An 18,569-nucleotide genomic window follows, 5' to 3' on the forward strand; every position below is an offset into this window, starting at 1 on the left:
GGAAGCCATATTCTCTAAAACACAAAAGTTTATTTTTTATTGAATGAACGAGGAATAAAACAATTAAGAGGTACCAGTGAATAGATTTGATGTCCTCTACACAATTGAAAAAAATAACCAAGGAGGGAAAATGGGTAGCAATCATCTCCATATGATGTATAATGATCTTCTTTCCTGTATGTTCTTGAAAGCCTACTCTAAAATGATGCAAGAATTATTTAGAAATAAAATGAAACAGTGTAGAGTCTGGCCAGACTGAAAGATTAATGCAATTAGTTACCTATTGGTCGGCTGGCTTATTCTTGAGGAGCAAGCTACAATCCTTGTTGCTAGAACAAGAAAGATTAAAATACCATGAACTACTATTCTTGGTGACAGAGTATTCAAATCTACTTTTTTTTATTAAGTCAATTAAACATTTTGATTTTCTAGATGTTCCTGATGCCAAGGTTGCAGTTCCACCTCAAAAACCAGCTGAAGGTAGGGCAACAAACCGTACTTGTTCCGTAGTGCTTTTATAGCTGCACTGAAGCAGCAGGCCAGTGGGAAACTCAGAGAAAAATCTTAGGCAGCTCAGTGTTACGATCCAGTTAATTGTCTCTACACAAATATTATATGAGCAAGGCTTGACTTGGATAGGCTTGTTTTGCTCTGTAGAAGGGGAAAACTATACACAGGTAGTGGTAGGAATGGAGCTTTTTCTCTTAAAAAAGAGTTTGTCCTTTCCAACTTGTTTTCCTATCAGTCTCTTGTTCATTCGATCTTCCTTTTATTTCCATTTTCCTCTTCTGATGACTCTTTATTTTCACCTTTTCTGCTTTTTGCCACAGAAATATTTTTTAAACAAGCTATCTGAATTACTACCTTTTGGGGACAAAAAAAACCCCAAACAGAAATCAAAACAGAAATATTCTTTTAAAGCCATACAATGGATTGCATATTTATTGCAAATTATTTCTCCCCAGGCTCTGGTATTGGACTACAGACTACAAACATTACGTATATTTCTGTTATATTTAATAGTTTACTATAAATATTAGAAGTTCAATCTTCTTGGTTTCATTTCCAGAATAATTTCGTAATTGCTAGCAGTGGCAACAGGAGTGGAAAGATCTGATATTTAGATGAATTACTATCAGCAAAGATAGGAGAGTGATGGCAATAAAGAAAATAAAGCTGAGAAGGGTCAGGGTTCAAATAAATGTAGACTGGAGATTCCCACTCAAAATATATTCTTCCAGCTACAGTAAAATGTCAGAATGAGAACCACATTTGCTTTTATTCTTCAGCTGCAATAAAATAATCTCATCTATTTCTAAACGCACTAGAATTTTTCTTCATTTACAAGAAAACATCATACTCACATTTTATTCTAAATATTTCATTTTTCCTGCAAGCTGCCCCTATTCCTATTCTTCTGCCTCTTGTTCCACCACCAGAGGAGAAAAAGCCAGGTAAGAATACTTAAAGTATTTGGACAGTGTGTACATGTAACATTATGACTGTTGTTCTGTTTTTTTTTTTAATTGAAATTTTAAAATATATTGTTTTTAAGCAGAAAAAAAGGTGCCAGTAAAGAAAATCACCAAAAAGGTGGTTAAAAAAGGTCCTGAAGAAGTTCCACTACCTAAAGGTAACTTTTTTCCTTTTTTTTTTTTTTTTTAAACTTGTTTTTAAAAAGTAAAATTACCTTGTGGAAACAAGGCAATTTGTTTCAAATTACCTTGAATCAATCAAATCTATTTGATTTTTGTCTTTATGTTTAAAACATACACATTTAATATCCAAGCTGATTATGACTACCTAAAAAATAGTCACTTCTATAAACTGTCAGTGAGGGTGAAATCATTTCATTAACTACATACATCCAATATGCCTTGCAAATTCTAGGCTATGATATGAATAATTTTATTTTTTTTTAAGTTCCTGAGGTGCTGCCAGAGAAGCCCAAAGAGATCAAAATAACATCGATGGCAAGGAGAGAAGAGATTCATGAAGAAAAGAAGGAAATATATGAAAAGCCCAAAGAAACTTATGAAGAATGGGAAGAAGATTACGGAGAAGACCATGACTATTATGTCAAGGAAGAAGGCTATGATGAAGGGGAAGAGGAATGGGAAGAAGCTTATGAGGAAAGAGAAGTGACTTATGAAGAAAAACGAGTCATTCATGAAGAAGGTACTTTAATTATCATATCATTTTATTTCCTGTCTTTTCTCATATTTATTACTGAGGCCCAAAACTTTTGAGCCAGGCAGCATTTTCTGGATTTTTTTTTTGTTACAATGACTTGAAACCTTAATATGCTGCCAAGTTTTAACTGGCACTTGATGATAAGACAAGGACTCTAGTATGGCGAGGTATAGATGCAGATAGAAGTTGATACACTATAATTTGGTTGCCAATGGACTTTGCAGATTGGAACATCTTTAAAACCTAATATGAGTTAGTAGTTTGCAAGGACATGTATAATTTTTAGTTGTCTTGGATATTTCTTCTATCATTTTCAGGTATTCTAGATAAACTTGATTTAGGTTAAATGTTTCACTCATTAACTGCTTGATATTAATAGCTGTATATTGCAATTCCTTGCATGCTTTAACTGTCTTGGGTAGTAGTAACATGCATGCCTCTAGGAACAGACTTTGGCTCTGATAAGAAACCATCAAACTTGGAAATAAGCAGAAAGTTTTACTGCAACAATTGAATCTCCAACACTCTCTGTGTGGTTTTCAACTTCATAAACTTATAATGGCATAACTAATACCTTTGGTGTGCATTGAGCCTTTAGACACTGCATTTTTCATCATTAAGCAATGTTATTATTTTTAAAGTGGTTGAAGTTCCTAAGAAGCCTGTGCCTGAGCGAAAACCACCAGCAATTACAGCTGAAAAGAAGGAAAAGAAAGAAGTAACAGTTCGTAAAGGTATGACTTTCCTGCAAAACTAGCAGGAACATGCAGATTAAGATCTCTGGTGCATCATCTTCAAGCTGAACTGTGGTGGTTATTCACATTTCCTTGAAAAGGAGAGAATTCTGTTTATGCTGGAGAGTGACATGAGCAAGGCTCATGGCAACTCTTCCTCTTTTCCCACCTCATATTTTTGAGCAGAGAGAGAACAGTGGCAATGGTGGTTGAAGCAAACCAAGAATTGCTGGCAAAATCAAACTGAGCTTTGGTTACCGTTCCTTCTCACTGTATATTACCCTTGGGCATGGGTGGTGCTTCTGAGCCCATGAGTGCTGTACTTCTGAGACCTGTCCTCCATTTAGATCACTGCATATCTTTCAGGGGAGGATGGGTCTGATCACACCTGTTTCACAAGTGCCTTTACCACCACTGTTCACAGCCAGTGAACAATGCACTGAACAATGCACAGGATGTGCAAAGGTTATAACATCCTAAACAAGAAAATAGCCAGTTCTACCTGGTTCGTGTCCAGAAAATAATTTGCAAGATTATTTAAACAATAAATGTATCTGATTCACTTACAGTTGTCAAGAAACCTGTCGATGAAAAAGTGGAGATAACCACTCAGAGGGTTGCAGAAGAAAAAGTCAAACGGGCTGAGGGTAACTACTGTTTCATTACCTTAATGTCGTCTTCACATGAAAGTAGTGGCTATTGTTAGTTAGCTGATCTGCATATGATTTGTCTTCATTTAACATGGGTCTAATCAATTTTTCAGTCTTTGAAACATCTAATAAAAGCTTCTGCTGAATTGTATAAAAGGAAGATGAAAAGCTTTTTAGGGGAAAATACTAAATGCAGATGCTAACTACCAATGCTTTAAGAAAGGAAGTAAGTGTCAAATTGCACTGTTTGAAATGGTACGTTTCACTCTAAGCTGAAGATGTGAAATCCCCATCTTCCTCAGATTTCCAACTTGACTTGTCTACCAGGATGTCTTGGTTAATTGTTCGCTTATGAAAAAAGATGCATCCTTATTCTCTTGGTAACCATCTCCTCTTGTATAACATTTCCTATTCTGCAGCAGGAATCTGTTGTCTGCAATTCAATATATGTCAGGATATGACGTGTGTACTAAATGCCCTGAGTTACCTAAACCCTTTAGATGGTAGCAATAAAAAGAAGCAAACACATTCCTTCTGTTGCTTTGCATGGTTCCAAGGAGCCTGACTTAGCTACTGAGTTAGATTATGTTTGTCTTGTTTGTTGTATTTTCAACATCATTGCTACATAGCTGTAGACTTATTTTGATCTCTTTGCTAAATACATGACTGAGTAACAAAATTTTAATGCCAACAGTTACCAAGAAAGTTCTACCACTAAAACCTACACCAATGATCATTGAGGAAAAAGTTATGAAAAAGGAAGGTACAGATCAGCATCTTTCAATTGCAGTTTACATTTTTCCAGCACCCTGTGTTGTCTTGTGCTTCTTGCAAATATGTGGGCCTGTGTGTATGTACCTGGATCTATTGTACTAGTCATGCTGTGACTACTCTCAGTATTTAAATAATATATGCACCGTGCTTTTATCTTTCATAAAGTCTGTTTTTAACATGTTTGTGGCTAGCCTTCTGATTATTGTTTAAACAGCCTACAGGATATTGCAGTATGATTTAGCTTTTTCTTCATCTATTCTGCTTGCTGGCCTATACTTACCTAATAATGGCCCAGTGACCCAACATTTCTTTGAAGAACCGCCTTTGGAATTCTTCTAATATGCTATTTCCAAATCCTGTGCATGCATTTATTTTAAATTTTCAGGTTAAAGGTGTTTGTGTCTTCAGTCTTTAACAGATGCTAAATATTATAATTGTATGTTTGTTCTGCGTTCAGTATTTTAGAATATGAATACTGACTGTCTAAATATGTCTAAGACTTAAATGTGCAATACAGATACAGATTTGATAAAAACTCACATGCTGGCTACCACTAATGTGGATCTAGAATGTAAAATACTAAAACAAAATCCTGTCTTTAAAGTACCGACAGTAGAAACATGGACTGTTTCAGAAGAAAAGATGTCGGTTTCTGTCCACAGAGAAGAAGAGTATTCATATGTCACAGGTATGTACAAAACCAAAAATCTGTGCACCCAAATCAAAACAATATTTCAGTCCTAAGAGATTCTCTTTTAATCTATTTTTATGTATGGCAAATTACATATTTAGACACATCGCGTACTTGTCTTTCAATATGCATTGCTTCTTTTTGTTTATTGTGTTATGTAGCCTCGGTTTTCTTTAGATTAATAGATGTCAACATTTCAACTATTTTATCTTAACATTGTTCAAATGCTTTTCTTTGAAGAGCCAACAGAGCATGAGAAAACAGTTGAAGAAAGATTCTTTGAAGCTGTTTACCCGATTGAAGGTAGATTGATTAAGAATGAGAGGCTACTCAATGTTTAAGATTTTTAAAACAATTTGAATCTGTAGTTAATCAAAACTCATTGTGAGATTTGCACATGCTCTCGGTTTTCTGGATGAAATTTTTTTACAAATTAGCATATGTGTTTCAGTGACCTTTGTGTATTGGACACACATAATATCTTCTTAAAAGCTTTTCAGATTTACTACAGTTGTTGATATTTCCTATCACCAAATTTAATATCTTTACAATTCCTATTGTAGCACATAAGGAAATAGAAGAGGAGGAAGAAGAGGAAGAAGTCATTTCTACAGAACTGGAGATCCCTCACGTTGAAGGTAAATAAAATCTTTGTAGTGCTCAGAAAATGCGCTCCATTTTTCTGAACTTTCACGTTATCTGCCTGTACCACTCTTTACCAAAGGATAGCATATCAGAACTGAGATCTTTCCATTTCTCTATGGCTCTACTCTCAAAAGTTTAAGCCCTACTGCTTTTCTAAATCTAATTCTTCATCACTGCTTTAAATAATTCTTTAAATAGCCTTTTTTGAGATGCGCATACTGTATTTGTTTGACAAAACAGCCTATTTTTTGACATATAGTGTTTGCTTGTCCAGCATGTTGAAAGTAGCCTACTGTGATTTACCAAATATTTTTACTGTCTCCTAAGTGTTCACCACCTATCTCTTTAAAGTGCCTGAGATACCAAAGAGGCATGTTCCAGAAGAAAGAAAGCCCACTCCTGTCCTTAAAAAAGAAGCTCCACCAGCTAAAGGTATTTCTACTGCCCTAGTAAAAAACCTAAAACCAAAAAAATTGTCTTCCATTATATTATTTTTCATGTTTTCTTGAATATATTTATGAATTTACTCTCTATGTGGCTTTGGTTTTGCATTATCTCCATATGCATGATTTGATTTTGCATTATCTCCATACTTTCACTTTTTCATTTGTGCTATAACTTAGCTTACAGCTTGTATTTGTCTTGGCTTTGGCCCTTCTCTTTGCTAACAATCTTGTGCCTGTTGTTTGTATTGAGGTTGTGTGGCTTTTGCAGACAAGGGTAGGCTGTGTTTACTTCAATAGAGTGCCATGAAAAGTGATAGTGCAGTAATGTTAACATTGGAATTTTATACTGTATGATAGTGTCTTTCCCATATAGTCCACTGTATGTCCAAAAAGGTTGTACATTATATTATGTTGCAGTACTCGGCTCCTTGTCCAGACACTATGTTCTCTAAAGCAGTCTTGGATTACTGAAATCTGGATAAGTGGTCCAAAAACTAAAGCTCTCTCACTTTGACAATGTTTTCCAAAGTGCCTGAAGTCCCCAAGAAACCTGTTCCAGAAAAGAAAGTTGCTGTTGCTAAAAAGGAGGTGGCTCCCCCAGCAAAAGGTACAGTACCTTTTGAATGTGCGCTTTAACCTGTCCTGTACTATTGTGCTGTTTTCCTAACTACTATTCACTTCTTAATATAAGCATATGATAAATATAGTCTGTGCGTTATGTTGTATGTCTGTTCTCATCTAAGACAAACTCAAAAGCCTTAGAAAGATTACTTAAACAAATTTTAATACCTTTAAGTTCCCGAAGTGCCTAAAAAACCTGTGCCTGAAGAAAAAGTACATGTTCCTGTTCCCAAAGAAGAACCTCCACGTGCCAAAGGTATACTTAGTGATGGAGTGTACATGTACCTGTTGAATATCTTTTGTGTGTGTGTGTGCGTTAGCCTGTACGTTAGCATGTTTGTGTTTTACAAAAATGGCTTGCAGAGACTGGTTTGATTTTTTTTTTTTTTTTTCAAATATATGTTGCTCTTGTCTCATACCTTTATATGTTAAGTGTATGAATGTGTTATGTGGTGTGTCTTGATAGTCTTATAAATGGATTAATGAAATTCTATAATATTGCAATAAATCTTTGAAGTATAGAATTCAGTTATCTTATATTTTATCTTTTTTAAGTGCCAGAGGTGCCTAAGAGAGCTCCCCCAGAGAAAAAAATTGCTATTCCAAAAAGAGAGGAAGCTCCACCACCTAAAGGTACACTTAAATAAGAAACATTCTTTTCTTGCTATCTTAAGCATCTTGTTTATATCCAATTTGGTTTTGATTCTTAAGTTAATCTGGTTTTAGTTATACTTCAGTTACATTAGCTATGTATCTTTTGTGTCAGTTTTGCAGATAACTGTTATAGATGCAGTTATAAAACACCTGTAATTTTAGTTACTTAATATTATTATAATTCTCTGAAGTGCCAGAAATACCTAAGAAACCAGCCCCAGAAGAAAAAGTACCACATGTTCCTAAAGTAGAAGAAGCTCCACCTGCAAAAGGTACAATGTTGTTCACTATAATATCATTTATTGTAGTCTTTAGAACATTGTATTTGTCTCAGCTTGCTCAGCTGTTGTTTTGTAAGCAAAATATGTCCATGTGTAATCTTCTTGAATGATACATTTCTGTTACGTGATGCTATGGCAGTTTTGCATTTTATAGGTCCTAAAAGTAAATACCTTTTTTTTAAGTGCCTGTGGTTCCTAAGAAACCTGTTCCTAAAGAAAAAGTATCTCCTGCTGTTCCTAAAAAAGTTGAGGCTCCTCCAGCTAAAGGTATGCTTTCCAGTAGAATGAAAGAATGTGCTGTTTCTAAGCTTCTGTTTATATGTTCTGTATAGTTATCAGTCATTGATCTGTGCTTCCCCTGTGAATTCTGTTGTTCTCATTTAGTGACAATGAATCATTACAGTATGTTGTATGTGTTGTGCAATACTTGTAAAAATATTATTTCTAAATATTAAATCTGTTATGTGCTCAGTACCCTTAAGCAATTCTTTGGAAATTTAGATTAGCATTTTGCAACATTGCTTTCACAATGGAATTAGAAAAGCATACATTTAATATTATTGTCTTTCAAAGTGCCTGAAGTGCAGAAGAAAGCCACTTTTGAAGAAAGAGTACTTATTACAGAAGAAAGAATATCTGTTGACATTCCAGAGGAAATCGCACCACATGAAGGTACACTATAAACAGACAATAATGAGAAACCTGTGCTTTGTCTACAAGTCTATTGTTCTAATACCAAGATTAAAACACACAAAAACTTTGTGTTAGTTATCTTCATGAGTTTTCTCTTGAACGTTTTACAGGCTTACAGGCAGTTAAGAGCCTCCTGAGTGCATTTACCATTTCAGTCTTGAATGCTAGGATCCCACCCCATTGACAGGAATGGAAACTCTACCACTGAATACACTGATCTTCGGATCAGGCTCTCATGAAATCATAGTAAGAAGTATGGATGTATAGTGTTGATTTTAGACTCCGCTAATTAGGACTATAACCATCTATTTGTCATACTCCCTACAAAGCTCTCTGTAGCCCTGCAGATAATGATATTATTTCTGTCTGCAGTGTTAGCTTCTTACCAGCTCTTTTAGTTCACATTCTCATACTCAGGGAAGGCTGAGATCAGTTGTTTTAAGTCAGTATAATTCCGCAAAATATCTGCTTCAGGATAGCTGAAATCAACATTTTGACAGTTTTTTATATCCCATTAATAACTAGTCAGTCAAGACAATTTACATATTCTATTAAAAAGCATAGATGAGTTTTTAAAAGCGGATATGGAAGTTATCTATCTGAAATAGGAACATGAAAATATATATTCATATGGATATGTGCAGTGTTAGTTTCTGTTTGTCTCTTGCAAATTAACCTTTTACCCCAGAACAAATTGATGTTTTCCCTAATACAGCCACATTTGTAGATGTGCACATGCCAGGCTTTCCTTTCAATTCTTAACCTACCCTTCTCATCTTATTCCTGTCCTTCTCACTTTCATGTAGCTGGATCAAGGAGCAACCTCTAGTTCTTTGGCTGTTGTTTCCCCCCTCAGCTGTTGTGATGGGGAAGTTTGGGGAGCTGAGGCATTCTGATGGACTGACAGTTGACCAGTAAAGGATATTTGAAAGTTACAACAGCACACAACAGGGTACATGGGGCATGGACAAAACACATCATTTAGAGCAAATCATACATATGTGTGTCCACAGCACTTTCTGCATTGTATGCATATCTGTCATTGTCATATAGAACTTGTATGAATTGGTCTTCATCTTCTCCATCCATTGATCCATCCATCCATCCACCCAGCAAAAATACTAAAACAAATAATTTTCTTTAAAGAACCAACAGTTGAAGAATGGGCTGAAGAAGAAATGGAGGAAGTGTCTATTTCCATTCACAAAGAAGAGATTTCTGAAGGTACAACCACAATTCAGGAATACTAGGCAAAAGCAAAAAGTCATTTCTGTTTTGTACCAAAAATAGTGTGGATTAATATCTACTCTATTCATAAAGAAAAATTTACTACTATATAAATGTTTCATATCTTATGAACTTTAGTGCTAAGAATGTGTACAATTTCTATTACTTGCTTTTGAAAAGTATAGTAGTTAATCCTGTTTTGATACAGTGAAAATAATGAGGTATCTCTTGGATGTTGAGAATTATCAGCCCTTCTTTTTTTTTTTACAAAAATTCTCTGTGAAGTTCCTCTTCAAGCAGGTTGCTTGGATGAAGTAAAGGTCCTTCAGAATATCATGGTGCACTCTGGTTCCTCAGACCATTTCACAGGAAAATGACTAAATTGTTTCCACCTATATGTTTATTGGTGGTAACATAATGCTGTGAAGGATGTTAACATACACTGATTGACTCAATTTCCACTACAAGTCACACCATAGAAAGTATTTTCAAGGGATGGCTTTAGTCAAGGAATTTTCTCAGTATTTGGGAGAGAGGCTTTCTCGGAGTGGACAAATTCCAACATTAGTGAACTAGTAGACAGAGGAATGGAAAGTGCTGATCTAGTACTTCAAATACTGAGCATTTTCAAACTACACAGAAATACAAGATGAGAGTTCAATCTCAGATCCATTTAAGTTGCTTGGAGTTTTTCCATTGGCTTCAGAGGGAGCAGGATGGTTTGAATGTAAATTTTGTAATACCAGAGGTGCCTGTTAGTAAAAGCACACTGCTTATTCTTGTCTAACAAATATTTTGTTGCTTACTAGGGCCATAAAGACAGTAACAGATGTCAAATACTTAAACTCAAGTATTTTTTTATTTTACTCTTTTTAAGTGAGTGAAGAAGAGTCTTACTACATAGAGGAGAGGGTAACTGTTCCTAAAAGAGAGGAAGTCCCACCCACTAAAGGTATATGTTCTTTTCATTACAAAATATTGGTTGTTTCATCATTCTGAGTGTTATGTTGTTACTGTATGTTTATTTCCATTTGTGGTTTTTTGTATTAAGGAAAAATGTGCATGTTACAGTGATACTCCTCCTCTTTGTAAAACTATGTATTGTAATCTTTTATAGTGCCTGAGAAGCATAGGAGAGTTGTCCCTGAACCAAAAGTTCCAGCTGCCCCTAAGGAAGCTCCAGGAGTTAAAGGTATAAACCAGTTCCTCATCTGGCTGATGTATCTTCAAGGGGATTATGTTTGTCTTACTGTCTTGTTTGTATGTGTTGACGTGGGTAATGTCTGCTTCCAGTGACGAATGGTTGTGTCAAATTCCATCCTGTATGATGAAAAGTAGTACTGTTTGTGTTAACTGAGTAAAACACATTGTGATATAGTAGACAATTACAAATATCAGACCTTAATATTCTTTCTCATCTTCCTTCTCATCTTTTACTCATTTTTCTAAAGTTCCTGAAGTTCGTAAGAAAGCAGTTCCTAAAGAGAAAGTACCTGTCCCTGTGCCTAAAAAAATGGAAGCTCCACCAGCAAAAGGTATATCAGTGGTTTGTTCCTTGCAAAAAATGGGGTTTTTGCTGTATTCCACCTTTAATATATATGCATGTTGATAAAAAATATATCTCACATATCAAACTTCTTCAACATTAAACATGTATTTATGTCCATTTGTCTACAATGTGGCCTGTGACCTGTGTTTTCTTGATGAGATTTATGTTATTTCATCTTTTATCTTATGCCTGTTGGTGAAATCAATCAAATTTTCTAAAGTTGCACAATCTTTTTTAAGAACCTCCAGAAGAGCGGGTGCCCACTTTTGAGATAGAAGTCGAAGAACCTCCATCAACCAAAGGTAAACAAACTGAGAATATTACTACCATGGAGATTCTTTTTGTTTGGCCTTGCAGTATTTGTGCTTAGGCATTTTACTTAAATAAATTTTTGTTTGTTAGTATCTGTAACCTCTGTTTGGATCTCCCCTTTCTTTTGACTGTTTACTCATCTTTGTGCTATGGCTGTGAAGTACACTCTTCTGCAGTGTCTCATTTTTGTTGCTGTTGAAGTTTATGTAGCATTGTCTTTTAAAAAAAATCAGATTAAGTAGAAAAAACTTACATATAGCTGCATTTCAAATATTGCAATTAAGTATTCTTACACTTACTATTTTTAAGTGACTGAAGTGCACAGGAAAATTATCACAGAAGAAAAAGTTGCCATTGCTAAAAAAGAGGAGGCTCCACCAAAAAGAGGTACACAATTTTTAAGAGCTACACAAGAGGTCTTGTTTCAGAATACTGTTTTATATTTATAATGTCTAATTGTGTAACACAAGCTGTAGTGTTCAGTGTTTGCTGTCTTTTTTTTGTTTGACATGAAAAAATGTCAAGTTTCTGCATTTGTGTTTTGTCATCTGATTACGTTAATAAACTGTGATTAATTCAAAATCTTTTAAAACAACCTTTTTTTTTTTAAAATGCAAGCAGTGCCCAAGAAGCCTGTGCCAGAAGACAAAGTACCTGTTCCAGTTTCAAGGAAAGTGGCAGCTCCACCAGCTAAAGGTATACAGGTTCTTTTGAAAGTAGAGAAGGCTTCTAAATATCAGATGTGCATGTGCATCATACTCACCATCTGCCTGGTTAATCAAATCCCAGTCTCTCTTGACTTGATTATAAATGAAAAGGACATTTGTCTTCTCACCTGCAAAAGAATGCAGAAGGTGACAGAGAACAGTCACACACCTGCATTCCTTGCATTTTCTAGCTACTATTTAACTTCATTGATCACTCTGGCTGCCTTAGAGCTTTGGAAAGCTGAGTGAAAACGTTTACTCAGTGAAGAAGTGAAATAAAAATGAATACATTTAGAAATGAACTATCAATGTTTTATAACATTGTCAGTATTCAGTGAAGGGTTTCAAACTTACAAATATGTCTTCTGTTTCTGTGATTTTCTTGTGTTTGAAAAGTGATTTTGTTATGTATGTGTGGTATTCTGTGGTTTAATTACATTTCTGAAGAGCCTAGAGGCAAATATTTTACATCTTACTTTCATCTCAATCATTCCATCTTACTTCATGATGTGTCAATATGGCATTTGATTTTGATGTATTTTGGTCTCTATATATCTGTTATTCTAATATTATATGTATTCTTTTGGTAGATATTATTTTAATATTTAACTATATTTCTGCTGTTACTAAAATTGCATGGTGTTTCAAAGTGTCTAATTTATCTGGGGAATTTATTCCTGGAACCCCCCAAACAAGTAGTCTTCAAAATAATGCACATCTAGCTACTATGTGGCTGGTCATTTTCTCTGTTAATTTAAATGTCTTTATGTTTGTATGTCTGGTGTGATTGTTGTGTTTATTATAGGCATCTTTGCTATGTAAATGTGCACTATTTCCCCATAATCGTTTGTCCATAATTCTTTCATATGAACTTCAAAAAGTATATGATTTCTTTTAGAATTTAGTATTCTTACAATTACTATCTTTAAAGTGCCAGAAGCACTGAAGAAAATTGGAAGAGAAGAAAGAGTATCCATTGCTGTTCCAAAAAGAAAAGTGTCTCCACCACCACAAGGTACTCCTGCACATGGATTAATCTATGAACAGGCTGTCCTCATACAATACCACCAAAGCTTCAAGCCTGCTGGTCTGGCACCTTTCTTGAAGTTCTAATGTTAAAGTCATAGAATCATTTATGTTGGAAAAGACCCTTAAGATCATCAAGTCCAACTGTTGACTTAACACTACCAAGTCCACCACTATGTTCCACTATAGTCCCAAGGGAACCGTAACAAGAGTCTTTGAGAAACACTATGAGATGTATTTTTCCCAGTTACTCTGGGTATGGGATGTGTCAGAAAATAATAACTAGTTTTCTAAGAAACCTCAAATGGTATAGTTATTATTGTACATGATATTGCACCAGAGAAAAATATTAACGTTAGACTCTGTCTTTGAAGAACCAACAGAAGAACAACACTGGGCTATGTCAGAGGAAGTATCCATTTCTCTTCACACAGAAAAGGACATTTCATACACAGGTATGAAAGGACTAAAAAGATTTTATGTCTAAATTTACATGTTGTAATCTACTTTAAAAAACAAACAAACAAACAAACAACAAAAGACAACAAAACACAATTTCATGTCCTGTGCAGATGGCCAGTTTATCCTGAAAGTGAAGCTTGTAGAATACCACAGGACAGTATTCCTTTCTCACAAAAGGCTTAAATCTTTCCTCCTGGCTTACTGCTGTTGTCATAGTGGAAGCATAACCATTTCTCCAGGTCTTCCTTTGCAAATCTTGCTACCTATCTGACCTTTGAGGGGAAACAGGGCAGCCTTTTCCTTCATTTATATTAATGTGCTTTCCTCTTCTGAAAATAAACCCTGTCCTTTCCTGTTCTGTGACAGCAACTCCTCACCTAAATCTGAAGGTCAAAGATAAAAACTTTACCCCTGTTGTCGTCTACCTGGCTGACAGACTTAGCACAATCCCATATATTGGACCTGCCAGCTCAAGGGCTTTGAACAAAGTCCACAGCTTTTAAAGAAAACTCAATGCTTTATTACTTTTGGAGGCAATCTATTGATTTGTGAAAAATGACCCACAAGATGCCTCATACTTACTACTTTCAGATCTGCTGCTGTTGATAACATTATCATATTCATATCATGAAAGATTAATACAATCACATCAGTGTGAAGTTAAATAATCTATTTTGTCTCTCTGTTGGAGAATGATGGGGGGACAGACAGATCATGAGTACTAAGAGAAGGATGGAAGAGGATCTTTAACCAGCTTTCTGTAAGGCAGGGGTAATATGCTGGCTGGTCTGGAAAAAAAACGGTCAAAGCAGAAGGACATTAAATGCAACAGTTCTCCCATGGGAGAACTCTCCAACAGTTCTCTCTCAAATAGAGGTGCTGTAGCTAGGACAAAAGAATCCAAAGGAACCTGAGCTTCCTGGCAAGGGCAGTCATGCACAATGCAGTTTTTGTTATCAAATCAACCAAAGTTACCAGTTCCAGTTTTAGTTTAAGATTTCAAATGCAGATGTACCTGGCACTTACAGTTAAATATCAAGCAGGGCTCTGCCAGCAAATATTTAAAGAGCTGATCATTCTTCACATTACCACAAAAATAACACCCACTTAGCAGCCATCAAGACTTGTGGCAGCCACTCATCTGCGCTCACTGTAGCTTGTCATGACAAAAGCATGTAGAAATTCTCAAATCTGTCACTGACAGAATGGATTCCATCTCTTAAAAGATCAAAAAAGATATCCAATCTGTTAAGAAAATGCCAAAGTTACTCTCTAACTTGGCAAGTCTAGTAGTCTCCCAGATGTAAAAATGCTAATGCAGTTTCCAGTTATATTGGTTAAAAATTTCCCAAAAAGACACCTGCCTCAGAAGACAAGACCTATGCATTGCTGTTCTGGAAAAGAGAATAGGCTGCTTAAACATAGTGTGCATTCTTTCCTGAATAAATCTTAAAACCTGAACATATTCACACCTTAATCTTTTGGATCCTGCTTTTCTAGGGAATGGTTCCTTGCCAAGCCTGAACAAAGAAGCCACATTATAAAGCAATCAAGAGAAGAGGAAAAATACCTTCCTCACTGAGCAATTAATTCTTTTGCTTTTAATTAGGCCAGAGCTCTTATCCATTGTTAGTCACTCACAAAGGTTTTCTCCATGTGCTCCCTCATCTTCATCTAGAGTTTCCTATACAAATCTTTTGTTACCAGTGATTGAGGACTCAATCTATTACTGAGGTAGTGCAAAGTGTCACTGCTGTGGAGAGAGGCTGCCACAGAGGACAGTGGAATTTAATGATTTTGTAATTGGTTGAATTTGGCTTTTGAGTTCTGCGCATTAGCAAGCTTAACTTCACTGATGGCAGCAGTGGATGAAGTAGGAATCATATCAGTTGCTTACATTGGGATCTTGAAATGCTTGTTGTTACTTAATTGAATAGCAGTCTCATGGCTTCCATAATTACATGTCCAGTGTCAATAAGCACAACTGTCTTTTACGTATCAGCCATGTATTTGTAAGATTTTTTGTGTGTGTGTTTCTTGCCAAGAATATATTTGTTTTTAAATAACACTTTCAAAAATTCTTAATTGTAAATGTACTGTATCTTTTAAGTGCCTGATGTACCAGAAAGGGCTATCATTGAAGAAAGAGTACCAATTTATCCTCCTAAAAAAATGGCAAGACCACCAGTCAAAGGTATACTGGATCGAGTATTGAAATACGGTATAAATGTTTTTTGTGTCTTGTATTTTCCATGTACAGTGAATACTGATTTGTTTTCTGTGGAATGTTCTTCCTTTTGTTTAATTCTTATTTGACAATGCCTTGTAATCCTTATTATTAGTAAGATCTATGCGCTAAATTTTAAGCTTCTTTTAATTGATATCTTTTTAAGTGCCTGAAGTACGCAAGACAGTTGTCCGAAAAGAAAAAGGTTATGTTGAAGTTCCTCGCTATAAAGAGGAAGAAGAGGTCCCAAAATATGAAGAGGAAGAAGCCACCAGATATGAGAAGGAGGTAATCCATTACAAGGAGGAAGTCCACCATTATGAAGAAGTTAGTCACTACGAGGAGGAAGTTCCTCAGTATGAAGAAGTTCCTCAATATGAAGAGGAAGAAGTCACCCGTTATGAAGAAGAAGCTGCTTATGATGAAGAAGTCGTTCAGGAATATGAGGAGGAAGAGTCAGAAATTCCCCAGTATGAAGAGGAGGCTCCCCCACCAGTTAGAGGTATACTTAAATTTTAGGATTTGTGTGAGAAAAAGTAATATTTTTTCATTCTGTTAATATACCAAAGTGTCTTTTCATTCTGTTAATGTACCAAAGTTTTGCTTTAATATGTTCCAGTGTGCTTTACAGTGTGCCTTTTTTTCAAGATGTTTAATGATTAGTATATAGTGTAGAAAACATGCAATGACTGTATGTCTACTCTTTACTACTATCTCTATAAATTTAAATGTTCCATTCATACATGTTCATTCCTCTTTCATATGAAGTCTGTATAACCCACTAAGAATATTTAACTGAGCTTTACTTCATCCTCATCTGGGGTGCAATTTTGCCATCAGATTGTGCTTGAAATACTTAGAAATATTTATGAGAATTCTGTAATCACAGACAAAAAATATGTTTATCTAGAAAATAGGTAGGATACTTGAAAAGAAGCAATTTAGGAACACAAGTCGCATTGACGTCCTCTCAGAAACCTTTGAAAACCCCAGAGTTTTTGTTTGTTTATTTCTTGAAGGGAATAATATATGTTCATAGAAAGCAAAGATACAAAATTTCTATTAAATTGCCATATTTAAATATTCTTAGTTTTAGGTGTTTTCCTTAGGAATAATTTTTATGGTACTTGTGTAAATTTTCAACATTGTTAGTACAGGATGAACACAGTATTCACTACTTAGAGAGGACAGCTAGGTCACACCAAGATCTTGGTAATAAACCCTTTCTACATGGTAATATCAAGATATAGACTAACAATATCTGATTTTCCAAAATTATGTAATCATTTAAGCGTTCTTAAAAATGTATATTTTCCAGTCCTGATTCAAATCATTCCTTAGTGTCTCTTCCCCAAAAAGAAGTTCAGAATTTCTTTTGACTAATTAATGAATGAATGCCAAAACAATATTTAATATTGTTTGCAGTAGAATTTTGACATATTGATTAGCACATTTTTCCTAGTAAGGAAAAGGCCAGGCTGTAGACTGCAAAAGCCAGGTTAATCCTGAACAGGAAGATTAGGATTAGCTAAAATTTCCTTTTACTCTATTGTAGTAGTTAAGTGTAATTCGTATGTGCTCCAAACTTTCTTCAGTATGCTCAGAGCCAGTGGGATTACTCTCCTGTCATCATAAAACTTGTATGCGTATTTCTGGGTTTTGGAGTACAAAAAACATTAAGATACATTTTAGTTGAAACCTTTGCCTCACTGTAGTTAAAGGGAAAATCTGTTGATTTCAGCAGTCAGGATTTTCTTTTTTCATTGAAGTAAACCACTTGTAAACATTGCTGTTACCTAACAAATTGTGGTATAAACTGCTGGGTACTTATAATGTGTCCATAGTTCTGTGTTTGAAGTAAACCAACTGATAAAATTGATGTGTTTGCTTTCTACATGTAGAAAGCACTTGGAAATGTCTCAGGAAGAAAATGTAATCAGCAATATATATTCACTACATATACAAAATTGGCTTATCCAACATGATCAGGTGCGACGTATTACATGCCTGAGAAATGTTAGGGGAAAATAAGGAGAAGTAGTAAACCCACTAAATATCTAATACAGCAATTAAATAGTTGTTTCTTACAATGTTTGTAATAAACATCCAAAAATTGGAGGAGAAAATAAAATAGTATTTTTGCAATTTTCCCCACCATGACGCTTCTTAATCTTCTTTAATAGCTGGTTCTAAAAAGTCAAACTCTGTCTTAACTCAATCTCTTGATCAGCAAATAAGCCCCTGAAATTAAAAACATTTTTATTGATGGCCTCAATGGCTGAGCAGCGAGAGTGGACATTATAGCAGTTAGTATAACCTGTTTGCTATTTTATTTTGTCTTTATGATCAAACTATGTTAAATCATATCTGTGTGCTTTGAGTATGTATTTGTGATGCTTGTGAAGTTCCTGTTGTTTTAGAAGTAAATACCTAAAATATTAATGGTATCTTTCAAGTGCCTGAAGTTCCCAAGAAGCCTATTCCAGAGGAAAAAGCACCTATTCTGAAGAAAAAAGAAGCTCCTCCAGCAAAAGGTATATATTGTGTCTTTATGTTAGCAGACATCCTCTGAATATGTAATTCACAGTATTTTTCAGATGCCTTACTTGACCATTATTTTTTTCTGTTCTTTTTGGAGGGGTGTCTTCATATGAAATGTTTGTGCCACTGTCTTTTT

General features: G+C 35.1%; 1 protein-coding gene across 1 annotated transcript in view; it reads left to right on the forward strand.

Moving 5' to 3' along the window:
* The window catches only part of TTN (titin), a 244,973-nt gene that overhangs the window by 88,283 nt on the left and 138,121 nt on the right, over positions 1 to 18,569 (forward strand). The window contains exons 106-134 of the mRNA XM_030019102.1: positions 433 to 480; positions 1,398 to 1,454; positions 1,556 to 1,633; positions 1,924 to 2,178; positions 2,835 to 2,927; positions 3,497 to 3,574; positions 4,272 to 4,340; positions 4,956 to 5,039; positions 5,283 to 5,345; positions 5,606 to 5,680; positions 6,039 to 6,119; positions 6,663 to 6,740; positions 6,930 to 7,010; positions 7,310 to 7,387; positions 7,600 to 7,680; positions 7,873 to 7,956; positions 8,263 to 8,361; positions 9,529 to 9,606; positions 10,487 to 10,561; positions 10,727 to 10,801; positions 11,061 to 11,144; positions 11,398 to 11,460; positions 11,780 to 11,857; positions 12,089 to 12,166; positions 13,109 to 13,192; positions 13,578 to 13,658; positions 15,776 to 15,859; positions 16,059 to 16,394; positions 18,349 to 18,426. Coding sequence (XP_029874962.1) covers positions 433 to 480; positions 1,398 to 1,454; positions 1,556 to 1,633; positions 1,924 to 2,178; positions 2,835 to 2,927; positions 3,497 to 3,574; positions 4,272 to 4,340; positions 4,956 to 5,039; positions 5,283 to 5,345; positions 5,606 to 5,680; positions 6,039 to 6,119; positions 6,663 to 6,740; positions 6,930 to 7,010; positions 7,310 to 7,387; positions 7,600 to 7,680; positions 7,873 to 7,956; positions 8,263 to 8,361; positions 9,529 to 9,606; positions 10,487 to 10,561; positions 10,727 to 10,801; positions 11,061 to 11,144; positions 11,398 to 11,460; positions 11,780 to 11,857; positions 12,089 to 12,166; positions 13,109 to 13,192; positions 13,578 to 13,658; positions 15,776 to 15,859; positions 16,059 to 16,394; positions 18,349 to 18,426 — 2,676 coding nt within the window. The remainder of the gene's footprint in view (positions 1 to 432; positions 481 to 1,397; positions 1,455 to 1,555; positions 1,634 to 1,923; positions 2,179 to 2,834; positions 2,928 to 3,496; positions 3,575 to 4,271; positions 4,341 to 4,955; positions 5,040 to 5,282; positions 5,346 to 5,605; positions 5,681 to 6,038; positions 6,120 to 6,662; positions 6,741 to 6,929; positions 7,011 to 7,309; positions 7,388 to 7,599; positions 7,681 to 7,872; positions 7,957 to 8,262; positions 8,362 to 9,528; positions 9,607 to 10,486; positions 10,562 to 10,726; positions 10,802 to 11,060; positions 11,145 to 11,397; positions 11,461 to 11,779; positions 11,858 to 12,088; positions 12,167 to 13,108; positions 13,193 to 13,577; positions 13,659 to 15,775; positions 15,860 to 16,058; positions 16,395 to 18,348; positions 18,427 to 18,569) is intronic.

Source organism: Aquila chrysaetos, chromosome 6, assembly GCF_900496995.4.
Source record: "Aquila chrysaetos chrysaetos chromosome 6, bAquChr1.4, whole genome shotgun sequence".
NCBI classification, from domain to species: Eukaryota; Metazoa; Chordata; class Aves; order Accipitriformes; family Accipitridae; genus Aquila; species Aquila chrysaetos.